The 27,034-nt window shown below is 42.9% G+C and overlaps 1 protein-coding gene across 1 annotated transcript in view; it reads right to left on the bottom strand.

Annotated features, from left to right (window-relative positions):
- LOC146831397 (E3 ubiquitin-protein ligase RNF138-like) overlaps positions 1-26,485 on the bottom strand; it is a 255,932-nt gene extending 229,447 nt beyond the window's left edge. Inside the window, exons 1-2 of the mRNA XM_085604154.1 lie at positions 26,388-26,485; positions 25,511-25,797 (exon numbers count right to left, since the gene is read on the bottom strand). Of these exons, the coding sequence (XP_085460280.1) occupies positions 25,511-25,626 (116 nt within the window). The 5' untranslated portion in view covers positions 25,627-25,797; positions 26,388-26,485. The remainder of the gene's footprint in view (positions 1-25,510; positions 25,798-26,387) is intronic.
- Positions 26,486-27,034: the final 549 nt, after the last annotated feature.

Genomic DNA, 27,034 nt, shown 5'->3' on the forward strand with positions numbered 1-27,034 from the left:
CAGCCACATCGACTGTTCTCCCTTGGACTCAGGAACATACACAAGCTTTTGAAAGCCTAAAGGAAGCTTTATGTCAAGCACCTGTTTTAGCAACACCATGTTATAACAAACATTTTACACTCTTTGTTACAGAACGCGAAGGTACTGCCTTGTCAGTACTCACTCAGGATCAAGCAGGATCACGCAAGCCATGTGCTTATTTTTCCAGTACATTAGATCCCGTAGCTCAGGCTTTGCCTGCATGCCTGAAATCAGTGGCAGCGACAGCTTTAGCAATCAGACAAAGCGATGCCATAGTATTAGGACACCCATTGACAGTTCAAGTACCACATGCAGTAGAGGTTCTTGTGAACCGAACACAAACACAACACTTGACCATAGCAAGACTTACCGGTTATGAACTGACATTGTTTCAACCACACATAGAGATCCGACGGTGTAATACATTGAATCCTGCTACACTATTACCTGTAATTGGAACAGACCCACTAGCTCATGATTGTGTTGAAATCATTGAAATAAAGACGAAACCTAGACAAGACTTGACAGACGTTCCATTGTTAGATCCAGACCTGACGTTGTATGTAGACGGATCATGCATGAGAGCAAGTACAGGAGATTTAGTGGCCGCATATGCAGTCACAACAGACACTGAAGTTATTGAGACACATTGTATAGATACTCTGTCAGCCCAAGCAGCAGAACTTATTGCTCTAACGCAAGCCTGTATTCAAGCCACAAATAAGAAAGTTAATGTATACACTGACTCACGTTATGCATTCGGAGTTGTACACGACTTCGGCGTGCTGTGGCGAGAGAGAGGTTATCTAACGTCCCATGGTGCCCACATTCAGCACGGGCCCCTCATTCATGCTTTGTTAGACGCAATACATCTACCCACTGCTATATCGATTATGAAATGTAAAGCACACACGAAGGTTACTGATACCATTTCTCAAGGAAATGATTTAGCTGACCGAACAGCTAAACAGACTGCTCAGAATCGCACATTAGACATGACAAAGCCAATAGTTCAGACCCCAACACAGTGTATGACAATTAAGGATCCCGCACTTGACGTAATTGACATACAGACACATGCCACAGCAGAAGAAATAAAGAAGTGGACGGAACTAGGAGGGATCCAGACAGATCAAGGATGGATGACGAAGGAGAAATCTGTATGGTTTCTCCCTGATTCCATGGTTCAAGCCATTATAGCTACAGTTCACAGTCCAGCACATTTAGGAGAGAAGGCTATGCTAGACAGCATTCAGCACATTTGGTTCAACAAACATTTACGAGCAGCAGCTAAACAAAAAGTTCGTACCTGTATGATATGTTGTCAGTTTAATCCAGGAAAGAGTGTTCCCGTAGAGCAGGGTGGATTTCAGCCTCCTGACCATCCTTTTGAAGTCCTCCAGATGGATTATATTCAGATGGAACGTTGTCGAGGATTCAAATATGTCCTCGTAGTTGTCTGCGCTCTCTCCCGTTGGACAGAGGCGTATCCCGTATCAGATTACACTGCCCCGACTACTGCCAAGCAGCTAGTTCGAGAATTCTTCCCACGGTACGGTTTACCACGTGTTGTATATTCAGATAACGGTCAGCCTTTCTCATCCGAATTAATGAAACATGTCTCACTCTTGTTGGGATATCAGTGGAAATTCCACTGTGTCCGACATCCCGAGGCAGCAGGTCTCGTAGAAAGACATAACCAGACACTGAAAATCAGACTGTCCAAAATATGTAGAGAGAAAGGTGTCGACTGGATAGTAGCATTACCAGTTGCACTCTTTTACATGAGAATGGTAGCACACTCTAGAACAGGGCTATCCCCGTATGAGGTGATCTTTGGTAGACCACCGAATATGTGGGGGACGCCTATACCACGCAAAATAACTGACATTGACTGTAACATGCTGACAGATTACTTGGCTTCCTTGATGTCTGCACTACAATCTTCTCGTTCACAGGTAGCTGCAGCCTTTCCCGACAACACTGAGGTGAAACCCCATGACGTTGTTCCGGGTAATCTTGTCTTTGTGAGAAATTTCGACAGGAAAAGTCAACTGGAGCCCAGGTGGAAAGCACCCAAGTTGGTCCTGTTGACCACAAGAACAGCCGTGAAGATCGAGGGACGCAAAGGGTGGATTCATTCAAGTCACGTCAAAAAATTTCATGGACTACCTTCAGATATAGACACTGTGCCCTGCACTCCCTCACAGACTGATTCAAAACTTCCTTTTGTTGAACAGAATGACTCTCAGTGCTATAAATTAAAGCTTAGGCCCAAACAGTCGAGCAATTTGATTGTTTAAGTCCTCTCCAAGGTGAAGCGGTTGAATTGTCTCCGACATGTATCCCTTGGACCTGAGTAGAGAAAATACCCGAGAAATGTTGAAACGACAGGCGTATTGTAAATCACTGCGTAGCTACTGTATGAGGACATTATTAATTTTGTTTTTATTGAGTATTTTAGTAATTATTACGAGTATGATTTTGCACATATATCATCCTATCTCTAGACATGTTTATAATGTTGCTGCAGAACATTCTTTTAGTGACCTACCGCCACATGAATTATCTTATAGACTTGCGCTGCGCAATAACACCTTCATTAGTATGTTACATCATTCCCATCAGACTAGTAATGCCACCAATTGTTGGGTGTGTGGCCGACTTCCTCCCTATCAGAATAACAAAGGAGTTCTGCCTTTCTTTCCACATCCGTTCACACACAATGGCTCCTGTGGAGCATGGTTTAGTTTATTAAATTCCATAGACCCAGACACAGCAGTTTATCAACAACATTGGATATGGGGAAATCTGAATCTAGTTTTATTCAAAGTCTGTCACCCTAATAAGGAGGGTCACCCCAGTAGAACAGGAACTGATTTAGAAAATGAAGTGTATAAATTAGGTAATTTTACGCCTAATCTTATGATTCTGAATGTCAAATCCGAAGTTGAACTAATTCTGCCCACTATGTCAGTATTTCCAGTTAAGGGTGAATTATGTGTGAGAAAAGTTGGTTCCATACACATGGGCCATAGCCAATGCGTTACTACAGTAGAATATAGTGATCAAGGTAAATCTTCATTTAGAGCTTCTCGCCATTCTTACTTCATATGTGGTCAGACGGCATATATGCGTCTGCCTCTAGATTGGGATGGTACCTGTTACATAGCATTCCTTTTGCCACCTGTTTTCCTAGCTCCCCCTGATTATTATCGAAATGTTCATTTAGTACACAATAGAGAGCAAAGAGATCTCCCAGTTGTCGATTATACTGAGACAGCATGGGACAAGTATGTAGATTTCAATAAAGGTATCTTTCCCTATATAGGTACAATATCAAATAGTAAGCTGATACGCAGACTCACGAAGACTCTTGAAGCTGTAGTAAACGAGACTATAGCCGCCCTAGGCAATCTGACAGAGGAACAATCAGTGATGAGAATTGTTGTTCTCCAGAATCGTCTTGTCCTTGACGTCATCCTGGCCGATAGGGGCGGAGCTTGCAGGGTCATCGGATCCAGCTGCTGCATATTCATACCAGAAAATTCGCCATCCGTATATAAAGCTATAACACACCTTCATAAGATTGTAAGCCAGATACACGAGAATCCAGGCACTTGGACGTGGTCCGGGTGGTTTTGGAGTGTGATATCAGCCTGGGGATGGAGAGTTCTATCCTTCCTAGGTATTGGCCTTCTTATGCTCTTCAGTTGTTGTTTATGCCTGCAAGGTGGACCAGCGATTTGTGGTCTGTGTGCCACATCATGCATTCCACATCACAGGTCCCGTTCAGAATGCCGGAAGGAAGAAGAAATGATGCTCCATGAGCAAATCGATGGAATGATGAAGATTGATATCTCTTGAAGGGCAAGTAGGGGACAAGGAGGGAATGTGGAAATGTGGATTTTCCTGATCAGTTATGTCCCCTATCTTGGACCCCAACGGTTCTATATGCATGTTACAAGTACATGTATGTTCCCTCCAGTTCCAGTTTCTAAGACGCAAACATATGTGTGTCTACCGTCAACATGTTCTCTGTCAGATCCGCCATCTATGGGCTGGATATTCGATTCCTAAGCATGACAGGCCACCGACTTTATATGGCTAAGTTACTCCATTTTTACAGTTCAGGCGAGTAGGCCCGATTCTGTCCTCAAAGCCTTTCCCTGCTCTCTGTCTCTGACAGCTTCAGCTTGAGCTCGCATCTGTATCCATGAACTTTGTCCTACTCCCTGTGCAGCTAACGGTGCCTGCCTCGGCCAGTTTTCGCCTGTCTGCCAAGAAGCTGTATTTCACCTTCGAATTATCTATTTTGCTCTCCAGCCGATGCATTCCTGTCCAGTGATTTAGGTAAACATTTCCTTTTGCTCACAAGCAAAGGACTCAGCCTTTCCGTCCTCCTGCAAGTGATTCATAGCCCTGCTGCCATGGAAAGTTTTCTATCCCTCGCATCTCATATAGACACTTAGACGCTTGTACACGTACACAGTCAGTATAGAATAGATTCTGTCCGAGAGTCTCTTCCTTGTGGATAACATAGTTCTTTAAACATAGGATGTTAGATATGATTTGGGATTAGGTTGACTTGACCCCCAGACTTCTCGTCTCCACATGTAGAGCTAAATGTCAAGTCCCCTTCACCCCCTAGTTGCACGTCAATTACACGTCATACTGCTGCGCGCGCATCTATGCCAAGTATTATCTTATAGATCCACCTATGTCTGATAATTCTAACCAATCATGTTTCTTTTATTCCTTATTACGCCTAGTTTCGATTATGTCACTGTTTTGTCACTTTTCTTATCAAATGTTACGCCTTCTACATTCGTTTCATTGTAATGTACTTATTATAAAAATACATGTCTATCAATAAATTATTGTACTTCACTTCCTGAACCCTCGTGGTGACGGAACCTGAAGGCCGCGACTCGAGTCGGCCATTTTGAATGGAATAAAGCCCATTAGAAAACCTCTTATACCACGGATTCTGCCTCTTGTTATTTTGAGCTATTTACTTTATTTTAAGATTCCGTATGAAATTCAGTCCGGTATTTTTATTTACCACATGACAACAGCAGAGGCAGAACGATCTTTTTCCGCCTTAAAGAGGATTAAGACATTCCTAAGAAACACCATGCTTCAGGAAAGACTGAATGCTTTGGCAATGCTTTCTATAGAGAGCAAGTTAGTCCAAAATATCTCTGATTTTAACGTTCAAGTAATTGAAAAGTTTGCTGCTCTAAAAGACAGACGTGCTGAGTTTAGATACAAAAAGTAAACATATGTATGTTCAATGCTGCTAGTTTCCTACCACCTGTTTAGTTGTTTGTTAAATAAAAAACACCTGTGAGGTACTCAGAAATGCATTATATCTCAAAGTCTGTTATGAAGCTCTGTGGTTATACTGAATAAGCAGCTACCTATGTTATATGACATGATCTCTTTATTACTGTAATAACTGCACTTTCTTCATTGCTTTTATAACCTTTCTGCTTTCTCAAATTTGCTTGCAAATGCACCATTTTTCCACTCTTTTTTTCAAAAATTTCACGGGGGGAGAACCCCCCCGAACCCCCCTTAGGTTGTTCGGGCTCGCTCGCTACGCTCGCTCGCTATGCTAAAGTATGCCAAACATTTTACGCTCCACCACTTTCAAATGTCACCGTCCGCCACTGTACCTTCTGAGGACAGACAGCAGAAGCAAGCATAGGCACTCAAGCCTGCTAGACTGGAAGAATGTTTGGTCCTGGCTTTTGCTAAGCCCTGTTTTTCTGCTGTGCACTGTGGCTAGGCACTTGTGAGTAGAGTAGGCCAGAATCATGGTATACTGTTGTCTATTAGAGGGGAAACGGCAACCAAAGGGGAGATGATATATTCTAACGGCTAGAGTGGTCGATCTCAAATCTAGGGAGCCAGGTTCGAGTCTTGGCATTGACACTCTACATCCTGTGATTCTGGGCAAATCACTTAATCTCCCTGTGTCTAACAAAAATGAATGTGTCCTTGTTTAACTGAACTGGTGCTCATGTAAAGCACTCTGATACCCAATTCCATTGGGTCAATTTCACGCTATATAAAACTTCCACACAAAAAAAAGACAAAGTAAACTACAATTTGAATAAACAAGGACTTCCAAAGTGGCTGACACTGCTGACTCGGATCAAAATCTTTGAAACCCAACAAACAATATGTCACAAGAGGAGAAATGCACTAGACTCATCCTGTTGGAGATGAAAAGTAGTCTTTAATTCATTTGGGGAAAAATTGATAGCCTTACAACACAGATAGATCAACCAAATGAACAGTTTGACATCGCAGACTGGACATAGCTGTGTGCCAAATAACTGAAGTGGAAGATAAGGCTGCAACAACTAGTGACCGTTAAACACATGGAAAAAGCATTTTGTGTGATCAGATTCTGAGGGCTGCTCCCTGCACAACAATACTAGAATTGTTGTACTTGACATATCCACATCTTTATGAAAGCTTGAGACATTCATTAAAACTATCTTATCTAGCCAAACATTTCCAAAATATTTGCGGTAGAGCGAGCACACTGGACTCTGATGCTGACATCGCTGTCTGGTGTACCGCCATGAGAAGTAATCACAAGATGGCTAAACTACTGAGAGCATGATGTGTGCTCTATACTTGCCAGGGAGAAAATCCCACTGCAAAATCAAGGTTTGCTGATTGCGCTCTGCTCTGACTTCACTACTGCAGTGTAGACTTCCATACAAGCATTTGGTACATTTAGGAAAAAACTTAGAACGTGAATCATGGTGTATCTGTCAAAGTTACAATTATTCAAAACAATAAGAGCATTTTTTTGTAGATGCTGAAGAAGCTGCCAAGTTTGCAGGGAAATATAAGAAATGATCTGACAAGATGAGGGTGGAGATACCACATATTGGTTTTGTGTCCGTTTTGGATTAATAGAAGTTAAAATGACCTTGAATATATTAAACTATTGTTACTTTTGACTCTTCATTTTGTAGTCTTGCCCATGCAAGATTCTAAGGGCCTGATTACAACAAAGGAAAAGCAGCCGGGTTGTAGGAGAATGCACTACCTGGGTCTGTCACGTGGTATGTTATTATTGCCCACCTCAACTGCCCCTTGACCATAAATAGAAACATATATAGAGGGTGGATGAGAGGCAATACAAACGAGTAACAGGTAAAGAGATGCAATGTATACAAGTTGACAAGCAATAGAAAAGTCGGTGGTACAAATCTTTATGTAGTTTTATTTCAGGTACGCTTGGTTTTCATTAGTTGTAAACAGCCAATGCGTTTCGCCCAAAAAGGGCTTCTTCAGGGCTGTAATGGCATACAATATACATGTGTTTTAAGAACCGTAGAACAACGACTACAGTGTTAAGTGTGTGAGTAGAAGAGGAATAGTGCAAAGGAGTAAAAAGAGAGAACAGACAGGGAAGGAGGAGAAGGAGGAATGAGATTGTGACTGGGAATTACGTGAGCCCAACTAATACTGGATGGGGAAGGTGTGCCCGGGCGGTAAGTTCGCAGTGAGAGGAGAGAACGGAATTTATCTGTGTGGAATTTCCTCTCAATCCTAAATCCGAGACAAACTGACATCCCTGCATCTATCTTCTACCGAAGATACATACCCAATCAGTTCATCTGGGCAAATTTAAGTTGGCACCTTTTACCCTTCCATGCGGTGTTCTGCAGGGCTCATCGTTGAGTCCCACACTTTTTAATATTTATGCAGTGGAACTAGCACCACTGATAAGAAGTTTTAATCTGATTCCCACTTCTTATGCCGACAACACCCAGCTGGGTATCTCGACAGTGGACAAGGACATCTACTATTCATCAAAACTTCATGACTGTATGCTTTCCTTGAGTCACTGGATGAATACTCACTGCTTGAGGTTAAACTCAAGCAAAACGGAGGTGAGTATGTTTGAAAACCTTTTTCCACCTTGGTCCCCAGCATGGTGGCCAGATAATCTTGATCCCCCCCAACCCCGGTGGATAAAGCTAAAAACCTTGGGGTTATCATAGACGAGAAGCTTAGTTTTAAAGCTCAAGTCTCTAAGGTGGTGTCTTCCTCGTTTTTTACGATTAAGACCATAAGGAAAATTCTGCCTTTTATTCCTAAATCCTGTAGAAAATTGGATGTAACCTCCTTAGTCTTGTCTAAGCTTCATTATTGTAATGGACTGTGCATTAATGTGCAATCCACCCTTCTCAGGAAGTTACAAGCAGTGCAAAATGCTGCTGCAAGACTGATTCTGGACATACCTAAATATCAGTCTGTCAGATCAGCATTGCGAGATCTCAACCGGCTACCAGTTGGTCAGCGGCTAAAGTTCACGGCACTTTACATAGCCCAGAAGGCTTTGCATAAAGAAGGGCTGAAATTTCTAGAGGACCTTTTCAGATGGTATTCTCCAAATAGACCTCTGCGTTTGGCTAATGCCCATCTGATGCCGGTGGTCAGGATCAATAAGATGAACTGGGGGGGGAGGAGTTTCACCTATAACACCACCAAAGAATGGAATTCCCTCCCATTATATCTCAGAAAATGTCCTCCCATCTCGAGTTTAGATAACAACTGAAGACCTGGCTCTTTTAGTAGCAGTAGCACTAAGTACAGTATGTAGCACTGGTAGCGCCAAGACACCTGAGGGTATTCGTGCGCTGTATATAAATTTTATTAACATAACATAAAAAACAGTCTTTCCCACCGGAACGTCCAATCATCTCAGGCATAGGCTCCATGACAGAGGCACTCTCCAAGTTAGTTGAAACTTTCCTACAACCCTTAGTGATCAACTTGCCATCCTATGTCAGAGACAGCACAGACATCCTCAACAAATTTGCAGACTTCGAATGGGATGAAAGGATGTGGTTCGCAACACTTGATGTAGAATCTCTCTAAACATGCATCATGAGAGATCTAGGCAAGGTGGCGGTAGACTTCTTTCTTTCAAACAGACAGGCGAACATCTATGATCACAACCAGATGCTATTAGAAATGATTGATCTCATCCTTGATAACAACTTTTTTCTGTTTAACACGACTTGGGACAAACAAGAACAGGGGACTGCCATGGAATCCAAATTTGCTCCATCATACTCTAACCTCTTCATGGGGTGGGTAGAGCATACACATGCATAGTCAAGAGCGGCCTCAGACTGGACTAGGCATATCCAGTTCTGGGGCAGGTACATTGATGATATTATCATCATATGGATAGGCACTGGACTCAAGCTCAAGGAATATTTCAACTTCCTTAACGACAACAGCCTAAATGTCACCTTAACTCTTGAAATGTCACAATCCAAAACACACTTTCTGGACTTAGAGCTGTACGCTAAGAATAACACTATCCAAAGCACATTATACACAAAGGAAACGGCAGTTAACAGTACTTTGCACTGCACCATCTCGCATCCACCTTCTACCCAGAAGGCTATTCCCTATGGTGAGCTGCTGCATATTCGCAGGAACTTCAGTGAAGATACCTACTATATCACACAAGCCAAGTTAGCAACAGATAGGCTGAAAAGAAGAGGCTACGAACAGCGTATACTCAAATTGGCAGAGAACAGGGCAGGGAACCTAACAAGAGAAGACACACTCAAGAGCAAGACCAAGGGCCTTGACCATGGTAAACTACTCCTCTTCTACTCACACACGTAACACTGTAGTCGTTGTTCTATGGTTCTTAAAACACCTGTATATTGTACCCCATTACAGCCCTGTTGCCTCTGTTCATGGAGTGCATGCAGGGGGCCACATGGTGTACCCCCCTGTCTGTATGCCCCCCTGTTTCTGCACGGACCGAAATGCACAATGCTGTGCATTTCCGTCCATGCAGGAACAGGCTGCGGCGCTCCCAAAACGGTGCTTTTCGAAGGCTTTCTTATGAGCCTTAGAAAGGCACCATCGTGGGACCTCCGCTGCAGGACTGCTTGACCTATATTCCAGTTGGAATACGGTGGACGGGCTGACTACGGGTTTGCCGGTCTTAGAGCTGGGTGCTGGCATGGCGGCCCGCTTCAAGACCACCAAATTCATAATCAGGCCCTCAGTCATTATCCTACGACAATCCTCCCCAATTGTTTTCAAATACATCAGTTACTAATTATGGAATATTAGAGGCGTGCTATTCTAGCTTAAATTATGTGGTGGGTGCTTTATGCACCCCAATGTGAGTAGCAGCTGAATTGCCATGTTCTTTTGGGGAGGGAATGTTGCGGGTTATATTTTTCACAGATATGTTTGGGAATCAGAGTGGGAGGAAAAAGGAAAGGGTGGCGAGGGAGTATTTAGAATATGGTGATATGGATACACAAGGTATCGATGTCAGGCTCCAAACTATTAATGTTACAGATAAAAGCAATGATGTATGTAGGTGCCATTGACAATTACTGTAAAAATAAATTCAAATTAGTCATCTCCCTTGGAATGTCAGGGGATTAAATAACCCTAAAAAGCACGTTCTGCATTTGTTTTCCCAGACTGACATAGTTATGCTGCAAGAAACACAATTAGACCTATGTAGGCTGCAGTCGTTTGCCAGTAAATGGGGCTTGAATAGGTGTTTGCTAATCTAATCAGCAAAAGTGTTGATCTTAAATTGATGAAAAACAACTTTGATTCGATGGCAGGTAATCTAATGTTTATAGGAGTCCAGTTTGACAATAACCTCCCTAGTAAATGTATATAGCTCGAATGAGGATTTGCATGAATTCCTTCATGGACTACTAGGTATCTACCGACTGATGGCCAAGCAGAGTAAAATGTGGGTGTTGGATAATAAATTAGACAAATGCAGTTTTATTCTTAGGCCTCCAATTGCATCCGACCAAGCCATGACAAGTATTATTCCAACAATGGGGTTGAGAGACCACGAGGCAAGACAAAAACATGTGTGTTCTTATTTCTCATTGTTTCATGGCCCTATGTCTCAATTAGATTATTAGTTGATCCCTGAGAGACTGACCACTGAAATTTCAAGCACACTATCTGATCACTCCCCAGTCTTGCTTGAACTGAGCATCATTAGAGGCTGCCCTCTGAGCTTTTTGGAGGTGTTCCACTAAGACACTTCTAAACCCTGTTTTTAGAAATAAAATGTGATCATTCATAGAGGATTTTCTTAATACTAATCTAAGCTCAGTTCCTAAAATTCACAATTATATATATAGATATATGGCAGGGATCTGCCGAAACGCGTCATGGCGGGAGACTTTTGGTGTGAATAAAATTAATTTACACAGAATTTGGGTCTGCTCTCGTTCATATTCCCACGGAGAGGATTTGCAAGAAACGAGCAATCTGGAAGCAGATGGGGTTCTTAAGTCAATTAGCATTCAATTACAAACAAAGAACGCTCTAGGCTCATATAGCTGATTTAGATAAGTGTCACACCCAATCTAGTGACAGAGCCAAGCTCAACCTCGACGTACTGTCTTTAAGGTAGCATACCAAGAAAGACGTAACTATTTGTTTGAATTTGTCCTAGCATGCTGAGGTGATGAATGGAAAAGTCCTGGGAAAACATTAGTATGGCTCACAAGAGGCCATAGGTCACAGTGAATTGTTACTGCGACCCTAAGGTCAGGTGATGACAGCTAATGAATGTAAATTCGAGGTGTTCAAAGATTACTACAAGCACCTATATGATACAAAATTAAAAATAAATTAAACTCACCTGATCAGCTGTTTATATGAAACCACTATTGCATGACTGGTCAATGCCCATCGGCAGCACCTGTCTGACTTTACAGATAGGTCAAGAAGCTTTACACCCCTACTGGGAGCTCAAATGAAATGTATCTCAGCCATAAAATTATGTCAATACCAAAGTAGACTAGGCAGCTCTTCATGGTGCTATTGTGGCTTGTATATTTATGGTGCAGCATTCTATCTCACAGAGTGGGAAAGGTGGTATATAATTTTAGACACAACCTGATCTAAGGTTTTTCCAAGTCTATCATTCATGACCGCTGTCTATGCGATGCTGCATTTTGATATATGCACTAATGCTTCATTAATATTATTGCACTTGCAGTGATTCTATGTACAAACATACTTCTTTGAGAACAGTTTGAATGCATTTTTTTTACAGTGATCTATACAATTATCATTGTATTTTTGTATTTGTTAACTGCCATGAATTTGCACTTTGATATGTTTACAGTGCATTTGCACTTCAATCATTATATGATCAAGGCAAGCTATGGTTCTCTCCACATTTTATTGTATTGTATACTCTCAACAATGTTTTTTAATAGATGATGAAGTCTATTTTTGTATCATTTTTGTACTTGCACTTTATTATTATATACTTCCCCTCTTTTTAGTGACATATGATAACTAGACTATTCTTATCATTCTCGTAGTTTGGGCTTTTCTTTTAACAGTTTATTCTAAAATGCTTGATATAACTGTATCGCCATTGACCACTTGGTTTTATTTATGTATTAATTGATATATAATAATTATTGGCGTATTATCAAATGTTCTTAGATATTTATGTAAAAGAATACCAGTACAAAACAAGATTTATTTATTTGTTAAAAATCTCTGGATTAACAACACATTATTATTTTGTTGATGGTATGCTCATGTCTGCACAATGTGTTTTCTATGTCTATTGTGGGAGGGAAGCAATGTAATTAACTTCACCAAATCACTATTTAATGTTGAAACTGACCCCGGCGTGTCATGTGATCAAAACCGTGGTAACGCGGTCGAAATGCGTAATGCTGGGCACTTCCCAAATTATTATTTTTTGATGCCTTAAATCAAATAAAAAGACACACAATTGATGGGCGGAATGCAGAACAAATCAAAACATTCACCCCAGTCAAGAGATCTGGGTTAAATCCATCATTATTTTGCTCACCATGCCACCCCAGTTTAGACCTGTCCATATGCAAATCAGTCTTGACCCTGTGCCTCATGGGAACAGTCCAGCCCGAACTGCCAAGCCAGGTCCTCCCTGGACCGGAAACAAGCAACCTAGGACCGGTTTCGGGGTTTCACCCCTCTTCAGCCAGGATAGCTTTATTCCAGTGGCACAGTGAGCCCGGGACCCACGTCTGGGCATACCCGGCGCACTTAGGGCGAGAAAGCAAAGTGAAAGTGATCGCGATCACATCAAAGCGGCCGCGAAAGTGAAAGTAATCGCGGTAAAGCGTGGCGCGTGTGCCCGCGCACATGCACTGTAGCTCTATGCTGGCCTGGTAGCACTTTTTGGAGCCCTCTCAATAAGTCTCGCCAGACCAGCGCATGCGCTGGTTCAGGCGAGACCTAAAAAACCTCATGTTAGTGGCTGTTTTTCACTACAAAACCAGGGTGGAAAGGCCCAATTTCCTTGCTCGCATTAGAACCGGTGGTGACCTTGCTACACTAATGCCAGCACAGATCTTCCATAACTAGAAATCCAGGCAGGAAACCAGCTGCAAAGTACAGCAAAAATCAAATTGGTAGCAAGTGGCTGATGAATACAATGAAAACAAATAAGGGAAAAAATGTGATGTGATGCATCCATCACTAATTAGTGCCTCTTTATTTATGGTCTAAAAAAGAAATGGCATCACAGGTAAACCATCATCTTGGAAAGACTTACATATAAGGCTAATCAGATACGTGGGGTCTTTCAGGCATGAAAAGAAGAACCTCACATTTAACATCCCTCTTTCCTTGTGATCTTCCATGCCCTGACCGCCTCCCTTCAAGACCAGCACTGCATGCAAGCTGGACAATATCATCTCTGGCCGCCATGGAAAGGTCCACAAGTCTTAGTGGAAAAGAGAATGACACTTTACAATGCATTGAGCACTGGGACCAAAGACTGCTGATGCGCTCCTGGGCATAGAAATCAGAAACGCAGTGTCTTCTCATAATTCCATGCCACTGCCTCAGGTAGGTTATTGAAACAGATGTATCACTATGACCCCCCTCCTGAAGTTCTGGGTTTGTTAGGAAGTTACTGAGACAAATGACTACCCAGCAGGAGAGCATGCAGAAGCATCTTTCCAGAGTGCTCTCTAAATGGCTAATCTTTCCAACTGATCAAAAATTGAAATCACCCTTGTGAAATTGGAGAATCATGGATTTATTTAACCTCATATTAAGGTTGTCCTTGTAACATAATTGATGGAATTTCAGAAGGTATCATATGGTTTTACTTATAAAGAATGAAAAACCAGATGAATTCTTAAAGTGCAAGTCAAATTCAAATGAAAAGCTGTAGGATTGATCTGATGAGTAAGGACAAAAGGACTAATATGTTGTAATCCAAACCTGAATGCCAATGTGCAGCCAGGAAGAAAAATAGAAGATAAATAAATGTTAACTCTAGACGCAAAAAGGCCAAGACTTAATCTTGACTTGTAAACATGTTTTTTCTTTTTAATTTTAGAATTGCCTCAGCTTTCTGAAGTTGGGGCCAGATGTATGAAGCCGTTTAGTGGTCGCAATCCCATTAAAAACAAGGGGGCTACATCCGGTAAATGGCTTTTGGGAATGTAATATACCCATTTTGCAATTCATTAACAGGTTACCGAAATATAGGTTTATAAAGGCATAACGAGGAGCATGTTTAGGACTTACCTTCCACATAGTGATTCATTATAGTATGTATTAATGTTTTTCAATCAAAATCCAATTGAAACACATTGAAATTTTACTGACTCTCGATATGGGGTGATAAGCCCATGGGGAAAAAAAAGTTTGTTGGAGAGCAGGCAGTGGTCCACAGGACCACTGTCTACTCTTAAACAAACTTTTAAAAAGTTGACATTTTCTTTACTCACATGATCATTTCCTTTCATGAAAACTGGATGTATTTATAAAAAGCAATCACAGCCACGGTGGTCTGCTGACCCCAGCAGGCCCCCATCCCTGTGACTCGCAATATGCGACCTACGTCATGAATATTGTTGACCAATAACAATTTGGAATTTTGTGAACTGACCTATTTGTATATAGGTTGGTTTGTAAAATTCTGCACTACTCGCAAAAGGAATTAGCAAATACTGTTTTGTAAATCTGGCTCCCAGGTTTATGTTTCTGCAAATAACTCATGCAGTCAACAGCAGCTCGAACAAAGGTGAATACAGAGCATATTCATGAACAAAATGAACAGTAGTCCACCAAAAATATCATAAACCTGAGGCCCAGATTTAGATGTTGGAGGTCGGGGCGTTATTTCACCAGGGCCCATAGCAGAGGTCCTGACCACCAAATTTATAAATGACCACCAATCTGGCGGACATTTATAAAGCATTGGCAGAAACTGCTGTCTCTGTGGTTCCTATCAGTGTATTTTGCTGTTTGGTGCAGGACTCCATCAACACGACTGAGCCTTGTACCAAACAATTTTCTTTTTTCATTTTCAAAAAGAAAATCACATTACTTGAAAATATAGAAGATAATTCCCCCCCTTGCCATGGGTGTTATCTCCCATGGTGAGGGGGAGCTTTTTTTTTTTAAATAAATCGTTTTATTGCAATTAAAATGAAAATGAGCAACATCCTATAATGCAGAATCAAGACACCACCAATTGTCATTGTTCTCCCCACAATTCCCAATGGCTCCCAATCCCACTCCCCAACCCGCAAGCAAGTTACTGAACAATGGCAGCGTTTGTATGTTCCTCACACTGAATATCAGCTCCTACAATTCCAAGTGCAAAATCCACCTCGATAATCATTCCATTTCTCCCAAATTTTGGTTCATTTGCCCAGGCAGCCCCTACTGTCACAGACCACCTTCTCAGCAAGCATGCACCAATCCATATCCACCTTCCAATCACTCAGCTGTGGCGGCTGCTCCGCTCTCCAAACACGAGCGATGTTGCGTTTACCCACCATGAACTCCAGAGTCATCCAGATCTCATCCATGCAGGTGAGGTCAGTTTTATTCCCATATATTTCACAAACACCCTTTTAGGGAGATTTCAATGAAACTTCCACAGATATTATTCAAACAAGTAACGACTGATCTCCATTACCGGGCAATTTGGCAACTCCAGATCCTGTGATGAAATGTGTCTATTTAGCTACTGTTTCTGAGACACATTGTGGTGGTTGCTCTGCCCATTTTATCACGGGTAGTACATAAATAATAACACCTATGTAGTATTTGTTATTGCACCAGACGGAATCTAGATTGCATGCCTCCTCCAGTGGGGAGAGAGGGAGCATTTTTGAAGTCTGGTGTAAGCAAAGACCTTTTGATTTTTGAAAAGAATATATGCATATATATGTCTAATAAACTTGGTTAAAGGGGGGGGGTTCAGCCAGCTGTTTTCACCCATTGGTCTGTTGGTGTGTCATTCACATTTTGCTCCTGCCCACTACAGCATATAGAATAGGGCAGGGTGTCAGCCCACTTCAGCCACTGGATAACTTCACTGTGAGTGACTGCACTTTGCTCTTTCACAATGAGCACATCTGAACACAAGGTGCCAGTGTTTTTATTTTCATTTTATTACTTTGATATTGCCTTTGTGTTTAGCGTCTGATGAGATAACAGGAGGCTTTTTACCAGCACTCCGCGTGATCGCAAGGCACATTCCAGCTTTATCAATTCCTGTCTCCTACTGATGGTGTTAAAAATTCCTTTTGAAATGGCCTTTTTATCTGACTGCTGCAGTTTCACAACATACCACGTTGTGTCCATTTGAAACTGTTCCACGAAGTTATCATCCATTTTTCTTAGTATGCATGCAATAATGTGCATTTCTAACTCCCTCCTGTATGTCATACTGGCATGTATTTTGATTGAGGACAAGAGTTAGATTTGTAAACCAATTTATCATGTTTTTCCTGCTTGAATTGCCTTCTAGCTTGCTTCCAGTGTTATTGTATGTTGTTATAGTTGCAAACCAATGTAGCCTCTATGTCCTGCTTGTATGTCTATCTACATTGCTTTCAGTGCATGCCGTGCTTCAACAGTCATTGACCTTTTATATTACTAATTTTTGCTCTGCTGTTTATTCCAGTTTCCTGTTCTATTGATGGAGCAGGTAGTGCAACATTTTGTATACCTCCTCTATTTTTGCATGAAAATACTAATTAAATAATCTATTAATTATAATATTATTAAACAAGTATTGCATGTGTACTAATCAACATTATTAAAAACTCAAATTACATGTGGGATTTGCATTTTGCATGGCTAAATAACTTTATAACTTAAATTTGTACGCATACTAACAATAGTATTTGTGGTAATAGACTACTGCATGTTATATGTTGCTTTTGTGATGTTTGCGTTCCTGAATGGTTCGAAAAGGTGAATATAAATGGCTTTAAATGTCGCTATATGCTAGATAAATACAAGCACATAGAGGGATTAGCAAGGGGTTAACATTAGGATCACCAATTCCATGAATTAATTATTCTTTTGTGTTTGTTTCGCTTAAGTTGGCGTTTGGGCCTAAATCAAAGATGGCCGCTGTCACCACACGACGAAGTGGCCATTGTCTCATGAGGCGCGGAGTGAGCTGCGCATGTGCAAGAAATCTCCTAAACCTCGCAGCGACCTCTGCACAGACTGTCCCTGGTCAAGGATGGCAAATGGGACTTTCGCCAAGAAAGGGGAACAATCATCCTTACAGTAAACCGGAACAAGCCAATACTTCGTTAACCAATGACCTCACCCCTCGAACTGTACTGAAAATCTTGGGACAGTGGTCGTACGATCTCAACCTGCCAATCACGACTGCTCTAAAGTTTAAATTTGTATCTTCTATGATTTGTTTTGTTATAAAAGCCTAGTAGAATAAGGAGGGATTCCCACACCTACCCCTACCTACAGCAGCAGCGGATGCCCTGTTCGTTGTGACGCTTTCCCTGATGATCTAGATGCTGTCCGATTGTTAGATGACTGCGAACTTTTCCAAAATCTACGGGCTATGATAGATGCTTGCACGGCTTCTGATCCTTTGATAGATTTGGGACTGTAGCGTGCTGAGCAGAGGACTTTGAGCTTTGGTCTGCTTTTCGGACAATTTACTACAAAATCTGATTATGCAGAGCCAATGAATTAGAGGACTTCAAATAGCCAGATTAGGTAAATATGATGTTCTGCGATTTACCTGAATTAATCAAGAAATACTGAACTTTGGCGAGACAAATGCAAATATAAATTCTTATGAAAATTATAGATAAACCATTATTGATTAACGAGACTTAATGAGTTTGTGGTTTTTCATTAAGAAAGTTAAAGATTCCGAATCTTAAAATAAGTTTTTAGCTGGTTCTAAATCACCATCAACCAATCCAACTAAATTGGTCCATTCGACCAAGTGGGAGGAGTGCCTTGATGTTTGAGATTGGGGATCTGTAGGCAAAGGATGTTACTGTATATTTTGTAAAATAACTTTTCTCTCCCTATAGGGTTTAAGGTATTTTCCCCCACATGTCCAGCGCTTGAATTTCTCATCCCTCCTGTGTGCAGACTTGTGAGAGAGACGTATGAGTGTTGGTGTTATGGGCCCCACCAATGACTGCATGTGTGAATAATCTAGTGTGACGTAGGGTCTGCGACACGGGGAAGGTGTCGGTATATGTTGTTCCCCATTTCCCGGTCTTCCGCTGGACATCCATCCATCCATCCATCCATCCATCCATTCATCCATCCATCCATCCATCCATCCCTCTACAACCCTATCTGTCTGTCTGACTACCTAACTACCTGTCTGCCTGCCTACATGTATGTCTATCAAGCTACCTGTCTATGTAGCTACCTGTCTGTCTATCATTCAATCTACCTTTGCAACTCTACTTGTCGATCTATCTAATCACCTGTGTCTATCTAATTACCTGTCTATCTATCTAATTACCTGCCTGTTTGTCAACCTGTCAGTTTTTCTGTCAGTCTTTCTCTCTGTCTACCTGTCTGTATGGTCAGCCTGTTAGTCTTTCTGTCTTTCTATCTGTCTGTCAGTCTTTCTGCCAGTCTTTCTGTTTGTCTACCTGTCTACCTGTCTGTCTGTCTGTCTGTCTGTCTGTCTGTCTGTCTGTCTGTCTGTCTGTCTGTCTGTCTGTCTGTCTCTCTATCTATCTATCTATCTATCTATCTATCTATCTATCAATCTATCTGTCTATATCTCTATCTCTGCAACCCTATCTGTCTGTCTGACTACCTAACTACCTGTCTGCCTGCCTACTTGTATGTCTATCAAGCTACCTGTCTATATAGCTACCTGTCTGTCTATCATTCAATCTACCTTTGCAACTCTATTTGTCGGTCTATCTAATCACCTGTGTCTATCTAATTACCTGTCTATCTATCTAATTACCTGCCTGTTTGTCAACCTGTCAGTTTTTCTGTCAGTCTTTCTCTCTGTCTACCTGTCTGTATGGTCAGCCTGTTAGTCCTTTCCGTCCTTTCCGTCCTTTCCGTCCGTCCTTTCCGTCCTTTCCGTCCTTTCCGTCCTTTCCGTCCTTTCCGTCCGTCCGGTCCTTTCCGTCCGTCCGTCCGTCCTTTCCGTCCGTCCGTCCGTCCTGTCCGTCCGTCCGTCCTGTCCGTCCTGTCCGTCCTGTCCGTCCTGTCCGTCCTGTCCTGTCCGTCCGTCCTGTCCGTCCTGTCCGTCCTGTCCGTCCTGTCCGTCCTGTCCGTCCGTCCGTCCGTCCGTCCGTCCGTCCGTCCGTCCGTCCGTCCGTCCTAGCTCACGATGTACCTCCAGTAAGCGCCACAGAGCTGCGTTGCAGAGAGGTGTAAAAAGGGGCATGACCTAGACCACCTCTCTGCAACGCAGGCCTGTGGCGCTTACTGGAGGTACCTGGTGGGCTAGTTGGCCCCCAGAGGCCCTCAGGATTGAAGGGGAATTGATTCCCCAACTTAAAACGCACCCCAGGGCGTGTTTGCACATATGTCACCTCAGGCTCCGCCCCCTCCCTTCACCACTGTGCAAACACGCCCCGTGGCGTGTTTTAAGTTGGGGGATTAAGTCCCCTTTAATCCTGAGGGTCCCTGGAGTCCAACTAGCCCACCAGGTTCCTCCAGTAAGTGCCACAGAGCTGCGTTGCAGAGTGGTGTAAAAAGGGGCATGGCCTGGACCACTGTGGCGCTTATTGGAGGTACCTGGTGGCCTAGTTGGCCCCTAGGGACCCCAAGTATTGAAGGGGAATAAATTCCCCAACTTACAATGCGCCACAGGGCGCGTTTGCAGAGTGTTGCTGGGAGGGGGCCGGGCCTCCGGCACGATCGCAAGTTATTTTTAATGATTTTTTTTGGAAGGGGGGCTGTGTGGCTCACCTTCTTTTTACTTTTTTTGGGCCCCGGGTACCCCATCCCCCGGGGCATGGCCAAATATTTTTTTTATTATTATGGCGGGGGGCTGCGTGGCCCCCCTCCTCAGACCATTTATGGCCCCAGGGACCCCATCCCCCGGGGCCGGCCTTTGCGTGTTTTTTTTTTTTTAAAGAAAATTCTTATTGGGGAGGGTGTCGCGTGGCCCCCTACCGGGCCACTCCTTGCACCGGGGACCCCATCCCCTGGGGCCTGGCCTCTCGTTGGGGACTGTGGGGTGAGCCCCAATGCCCCCACGGTTCCAGCCGGCTCCCTGCCTCCTGCGGGAGCCGGCATTGCTTTTCCACACGGGGAGCTGCTAACATGCAGCTACCCATGTGGAAAAGCAATCTGGGTTGGATTCTGGAAGAGAGAGCAGTTTGCTATTCCCCTTCAATCCTGAGGGTCCCTGGGGGACAACTAGCCCACCAGGTGCTTCCAGTAAGCACCACAGGGCTGCCTTGCAGAGAGGTGGTCCAGGCCATGCCCCTTTTTACACCTCTCTGCAACGCAGCTCTGTGGTGCTTACTGGAGGTACCTGGTGGGCTAGTTGGACCCCAGGGACCCTCAGGATTCAAGGGGACTTAATCCCCCAACTTACAATGCGCCAGGGGGCGCGTTTGCAGAGTGGTGGAGAAAGGGGGCATGGCCTTTGTCTACCTCTCACCAATCCCACTGCGTGGGGCTTACTGGAGGTAAACGGTTGGCTAGCTGGCCCCTAAAGGACCCCCAGCAGTGAAGGGGACTTCAATCCCCATCCAAGAGCGTGCCAGGGACCGCGTTTGTAGAGTGGTGGGCAAAGTGGGTGTGGCCTGGTACAAGTACTTACCAGTGCTGCTGTGTGGGACTGACTGGAGGTCATAGTTTGTGAAGTTGGCACCCAATAATGTCCTTGGGGGCCAACTACCCCTCTTGTTACCTCCAGTAAGTCCCACACAGTGGGATTGCTAAGACCTCTTCAGAGGCCATGTCCCCCTTTCTCTACCACTATGCAAACGTGCCTCGTGGCTGACTACGGGATGGGGGATGAAGTCCAATTTAGTCCTGAGGGAGTTTGGGGCCAAGAATCCCTCCTGGTACCTCCTGTAAGTCCTACGCAGCGGAATTCCTGAGCGATGGTTGGACACCCAGCACCATTTCTCCACCACTCTGCAAATGCGACTACTAGTTAAAGTAGCATATTTCTGCACCTCTGACTTAGAGGTAGTTTTAATCCCCCTGCCCTATTATGTACTAGGGCCTTTCAGAGGAGGTCATGCTAATCACAGGGATACCCCAACGCATAGTGTTCCCTAGTGTATGTAGGTTGTTTTCACTGTATTCTAAGTGTCTTTTAGTATAGCACTGGCTCTAGGCCTGGTTAGTCAGAGTCAGTCACCACCGGTACCCGTCTGAACAAGTTGTGGGCACAGTATGATTTTGCAACAAGGCCTCTTTCTGCTCCTCTGTTGCTTCTTTCTGCACGTCTTGCTTCTTCCTGCACTTTTCTTCGTCTTTGTGGACTTCTGTTGCTTCTTTCTGCATTTCTTTTGCTTCTTTCTGTAGGTTTTTTCTTCTTTCTTCACATGTCCTACCTCTGTAGGCATAGTTAGAAACTAGTATTTAAAAAACCTTTTATTTCTATAGCAAACAGTGAAGAAGGACAATGATATGCAGTCCACTGGTTTTGAAGGGGCACAGTCACAATGTGTTTATATTCTGTCCTGGGACTATACCATGACTTCCCTGCACAACACACTTTTTCATTTCATTAACAGTGCATTATTTTTCAACAGTGACCGAGTTTGCATGGTTAGAGTCCCCGTTTTGCTGATTCACGCACTACAGTGACCAGCATGCAATGTAATGGTGATCAAAAATGCGACATCACATCCTTCCTTATTTAAAATCAATTTCGAATTTGTGCCATGATATTCAGTTAAAAAATGAGGCTGTAAAATCAACTTGACTCTCTCAAATGGATGGGCTTGAATTTGTGCTGCGAAGGCAGCGGGATTCTTCATATGGAATATGTCGGTGTTGACGACGCCAACAAGCCCAGACCGGTTTGGAAGGGCATCCACTTCGTCAAATTGCATTTGGAATATATATATATATATACAACGAAGTCCAAAAAGGCGCACACTCAGAAGAATATTGCTAGTGCAGATTTTATTCCTCAGTCGTTACGCGTTGGATGGAGCAAGGTTTCGTGAAAAGAAACTTGCTTGGATTCAATCCTCTCAAATAACATGTCATAATGTAACCAACAAGTCTTGTAAATATTAATATTGTATTACATACGAACATACTGTATCTAGGGGAAGCTTTTCTATGTGTATTACTAACAAGTAAGCCGAGTGACTAAAGATGGCTGCCAAAAACACGGGATTTCTATTGCTCATGAGTCTACTGCATCTGCGTAGTATGACACTCTCTATGCTTGTGGTGGGAAACTTTGCAGCTGTGCAATAGCATTAAATATGGCCGCTTGAAACTCACATGTTAACGCATATGCTGCTGCTTGAACTAAACCTCGTAAACTCTATTAAACACTGATGCAAAAGATTTAAATAAGTAAATGGGGATAGAGTAGAGATAGGTGGTATACAGTGAAATCATTTATTTCCGTGTTCTAATGTGTCTTTTTCTGACTTTATTATTAGTCTATATTTGGGCCTCGGAGGGTGACTGAATTCCCTACCCATCTGATGTTCACGCAGGCGCACAAGAACCTGCCGGAACCCTGTGACAGCACCACTTGAAGCCAAGCCAAGGCCACATCGAACTGAGACGTCTAGGAAAAGGAACTGTTGACCTGAATGCATGAAGGAATTTATATTTTGTTGCAAAATTTGTGTTAAGCATAACATGAAATGTGGGTGGGAATAAAGCTATGGGAAAGTAAATTAAGGGGCGGGAACATAAAACAATGGCCCAAAGAGAAAACATTACATTGAATATGGTGTGATGAACTCATCTCCTCGCTCTGACCAATCAGAATAGGGGAAAACACAAATATTGAAACTTTTGGGGGTGGTACATGAATAAAGAATAGTATAATTGAGGTAAGTTAGCTAGAGAACTTGTCCGACTTGTCAGATCTGTCATTCCGACTTGTCACTGACCCAACGCGTATGCTGCTCCAGATTCTGTCCGAGACACTGTCTCAGACCCTGCTGCTTCCAGAAACTCTGCTTGAGAAATTGAGATACCGATTGATAATCTAATCATCTAGAAGGGGACTTCGGAAGAGGGACATTTGAGGAGAGTAGTACCAGAGAGGGGTGCGACACTGGGGTTGCACATTAAAAGAGGTCACCTTTCCAGATCTGAATCTGCCTGATCTTCTGTCTGCATCCTGTCCTGGGAGATTCTATCTGGCCCCATCTTTAAGGAGTTGGGTTCATCTATGACCATAGGTAAATATAATTCTGCAAAATCTGTCTTTGGTACCTGTGCTCTCTCTTTCCCTCCCTTTTTCAGGTACCGTCTTCATTGATAATTTAATGACTTTGCTATATTTGACTTACTCTGCCTTTGTTTTGGTGAAGGTGGTCACTGTAATTGATTCTTGACTCACAAATTATTGATTTAAGTGAGGTTTTCAAAACGTCTTGAGTCTGTGGTTATTCAAAAGTAAAAGGTTACTGTCATTCTACCTTAAACTCACTCAGCAACCTGATTCATTGAGGAGAGGAAATTACTGTTAAGATAATCGAGTTGGTAAGATTTGGTAAAGGTGAATATCAAATTTCAGGTACAAACACAAAAATTGATGCCAGCGGGTTTACTAGCTTATTGTGTGAATGTGTTTGGGCCTAGGTGTGTATTAGGTATGTGTGTGTAACCAGAGCTGGTAACCGCGCTCCATCACGTTTCAACAGTAAAACTGTCTTGGTCCCAACCATGATGCAACCATGTCTATGTATGGAAATCTATCGATCTATCTATTGTCAACCTATGTATCTGGCTGGCTATATATCTATGTAACCCTCTCTATCTGTCTTTGCAAGCCTCCCTTGTTACCTATCATTTTAACTTTTCTCATCAATTTGGAGTAAAGATTTACAAAAACCTAATAAAAGAATGCATTAGCAAAGAGACTGGCAGCCAACAGCAGATCAACTGACTTTTTTTAGTTCTGGTGTTATCCAAGACCTTTTGATTTTACTAAAATGATGTGTGTAACATAGGTAATTATAGGGCTTTTCAGCCAGTCTCCATCCATTAGTCTGTGCATCTTGGGGCAAAGACTCAGTCCCCTTTGGAGTACATCCATACACAAATTAGTTTTCTTCAGTGCCAGGGACTACTATAGTACTGTGTGCATTATGCAGACAAAAAAACTATTTTGCCTCCAAACATATTTTTAGATTGATGAGGGCCCATCAGCTTACCCAACACTTAAGTTTTGCAAAAAAGCATGACTTTAAAAAACAAGAATTTCCAAAGTCAAAAGGCTGGCGACCAGCGGCAGACATCTTGGCTTTGCCAACGCATGTGTGTTTTTACTATCTCTCACCACCAGAGTTTGCCCAGTGGTGATGAACAGTAAAAAAACAGATATCTCATCCTAATTGGGCGCGCGGACACATAGCCAATTCTCCGACGGCCCTTACTCAGTTGGGTTGTCAAAGAAGTTTGGCTACAGTGACAACAAAATAGTCACCGCTTTAGCCACAATTAGAGTCCGCCTGCATCTAAAGCGGGCGTGTGGACCACTATATTAGTGTGGGGGGAACTCCTTTGTCATTGACGTAAATCTAATGTGGTCTTTATTCCCCCACAGAAACCACTTCAAGGTGTAGTCCTTTAGCAGGAATAGAAAAATAGCTTTTTGACTGAAATATGACTCAGTTCATCATTCAAAAGGTATCTTGAATACTGAGATAGACACGCAGACCTGGCAGCATCAGGACTCAGGGTCGGCTTTAGGGCACTGTGTCCGGTGCGGCCGCACTGGGCGCTGACCTGTGGAGAGGGGCGCTGACCTCAGGGGGGGGCTGTGTTTAGAAATAACTTATGACTGGAGAGATGAGGGGCACTTTTGCCCAGTGATAGTGATAGAATCAAACGAGGCGGTCACGGGGTGTGCGGGCACCAAAAATAATTGTCGCCCCGGGCGCCACCAGACCTAAAGCCGGCCCTATCATTTGGTTCACATTAGTGGAGTAAGCGATTGTCCAAAACAATGTACAATGATACTTACACGTGTGAGCAGACAAGAGTCCTCACAGGAGTCTGGAAAACCTCCTTGCAGACAGGGCAGGTGAAATCAGCTTCCAGGTTAGACTCCGAGTGGCGATCAGTGGACGGTTCTTCCATAGTCCTAGTGTATTTGTTGTCTGCAGTGTAGGAGTTTGAGAATGGGAGACAGTCCAGGATAAGTGTTGTTTCTGCCGCTGCCTTGACTGTGACGTGAGGGCTTTGCTTTTCTTTAGCCGGACCCGTAATGTTTCTGCTCCTGACTCGTCCCGCTTCACGTTTAAAGAGTATCTTGGAATAAGAAGATTAAAGAAAGAAATACTTTTCAGGACAGCAATGAAATGCGAATAACGTTGTTTTAGACAAGGGGTGAGGTCACTGAGCACAGGAGCCTAAATTCCAGTCAGGTTTTCTTTATGTCCGCAATCCATATGTGTAAAACCAATCTAAAAATCATGGATTTCCGTAGAGAATGCTTGAAAATTTGGTGCTCAGTCTGAAAACGTAACTGGATTTTATAATTCGAATGCTTGACGAGAGCAGACATGGTAATAGCATGCTATATCGTGTGTTCATCCTATACATTCATATGAATATATTTTACCTTAAGTGGCTAAAGGCCCAAGAACAACATTGAAAGGGCTTTTAAGGACATAATAGCAGCGATAAATTAAAGCAAAAACAACAAGCAACCGACCCTTCCTCCAATTGTCACTTTGTATAAAATTAAACACATTTTGTACTGTTCGAGGGTCCCAAGGCTGTCTAGCCCATAAACATACATTTTACAAATGTCATGCCCCTGGTCACTTACTTCAAAATGGCAGAACACGTGGTTTTGCGTTAGTACTAATATTGGTTCCTGGGAGTCCGCAGCTTACCTTCCACAGGAGATGTCTGCCAGCTTCGTTGGATTATAGCCTTTTAGGAAAATGCCCATGATAATCATAATAACTGGGCATTCCCATGTCACCTTACCCCTGCCAACACGCCCAAAGGGCTATGCACTGGGATATTGCTGCAGTATGTCTTCTCAGTTGTTTCCATGGCAACAGACCGCTTGTTTCGGTATAATTCTGTGACACAATGACGCACAGACTCTCCTTTGTGATGTACATGTTATGCAAATGTGATAGTTGGTTGCATATTTACATCGTATGTTTCTTTCTGACACACTAAACACAACCGAACGAGACCAGCACCTTTTATTCTTAGTACGCTTCTAACAACTCATTGAAATAAAAAATAAAAAAAGAAGGGTCCCCACAGATTTTATGGAAGTCCCACGTGGGGAGCGAAATTGAGAAATGGATGCTGGGTGCTGCCGCTGCGAGGGCACCAGTCCAGTGTGTAGTTCTCAGCCCTGGATACATCCTTAAACAATGACAAGTTGAGATCAGAAAGAGTGCATTAACCATGGCAGGAAGTGACAGCTGCATACTTCCGGATAGCAGATGGAGCTGAGAAACTGAAACTACAAAAATTGTTAGCTACCCACAGATTACCAGGAGAGATTAAGCCAGAATGT

Source organism: Triturus cristatus, chromosome 5_1 (genome assembly GCF_964204655.1).
Source record: "Triturus cristatus chromosome 5_1, aTriCri1.1, whole genome shotgun sequence".
NCBI lineage: Eukaryota > Metazoa > Chordata > Amphibia > Caudata > Salamandridae > Triturus > Triturus cristatus.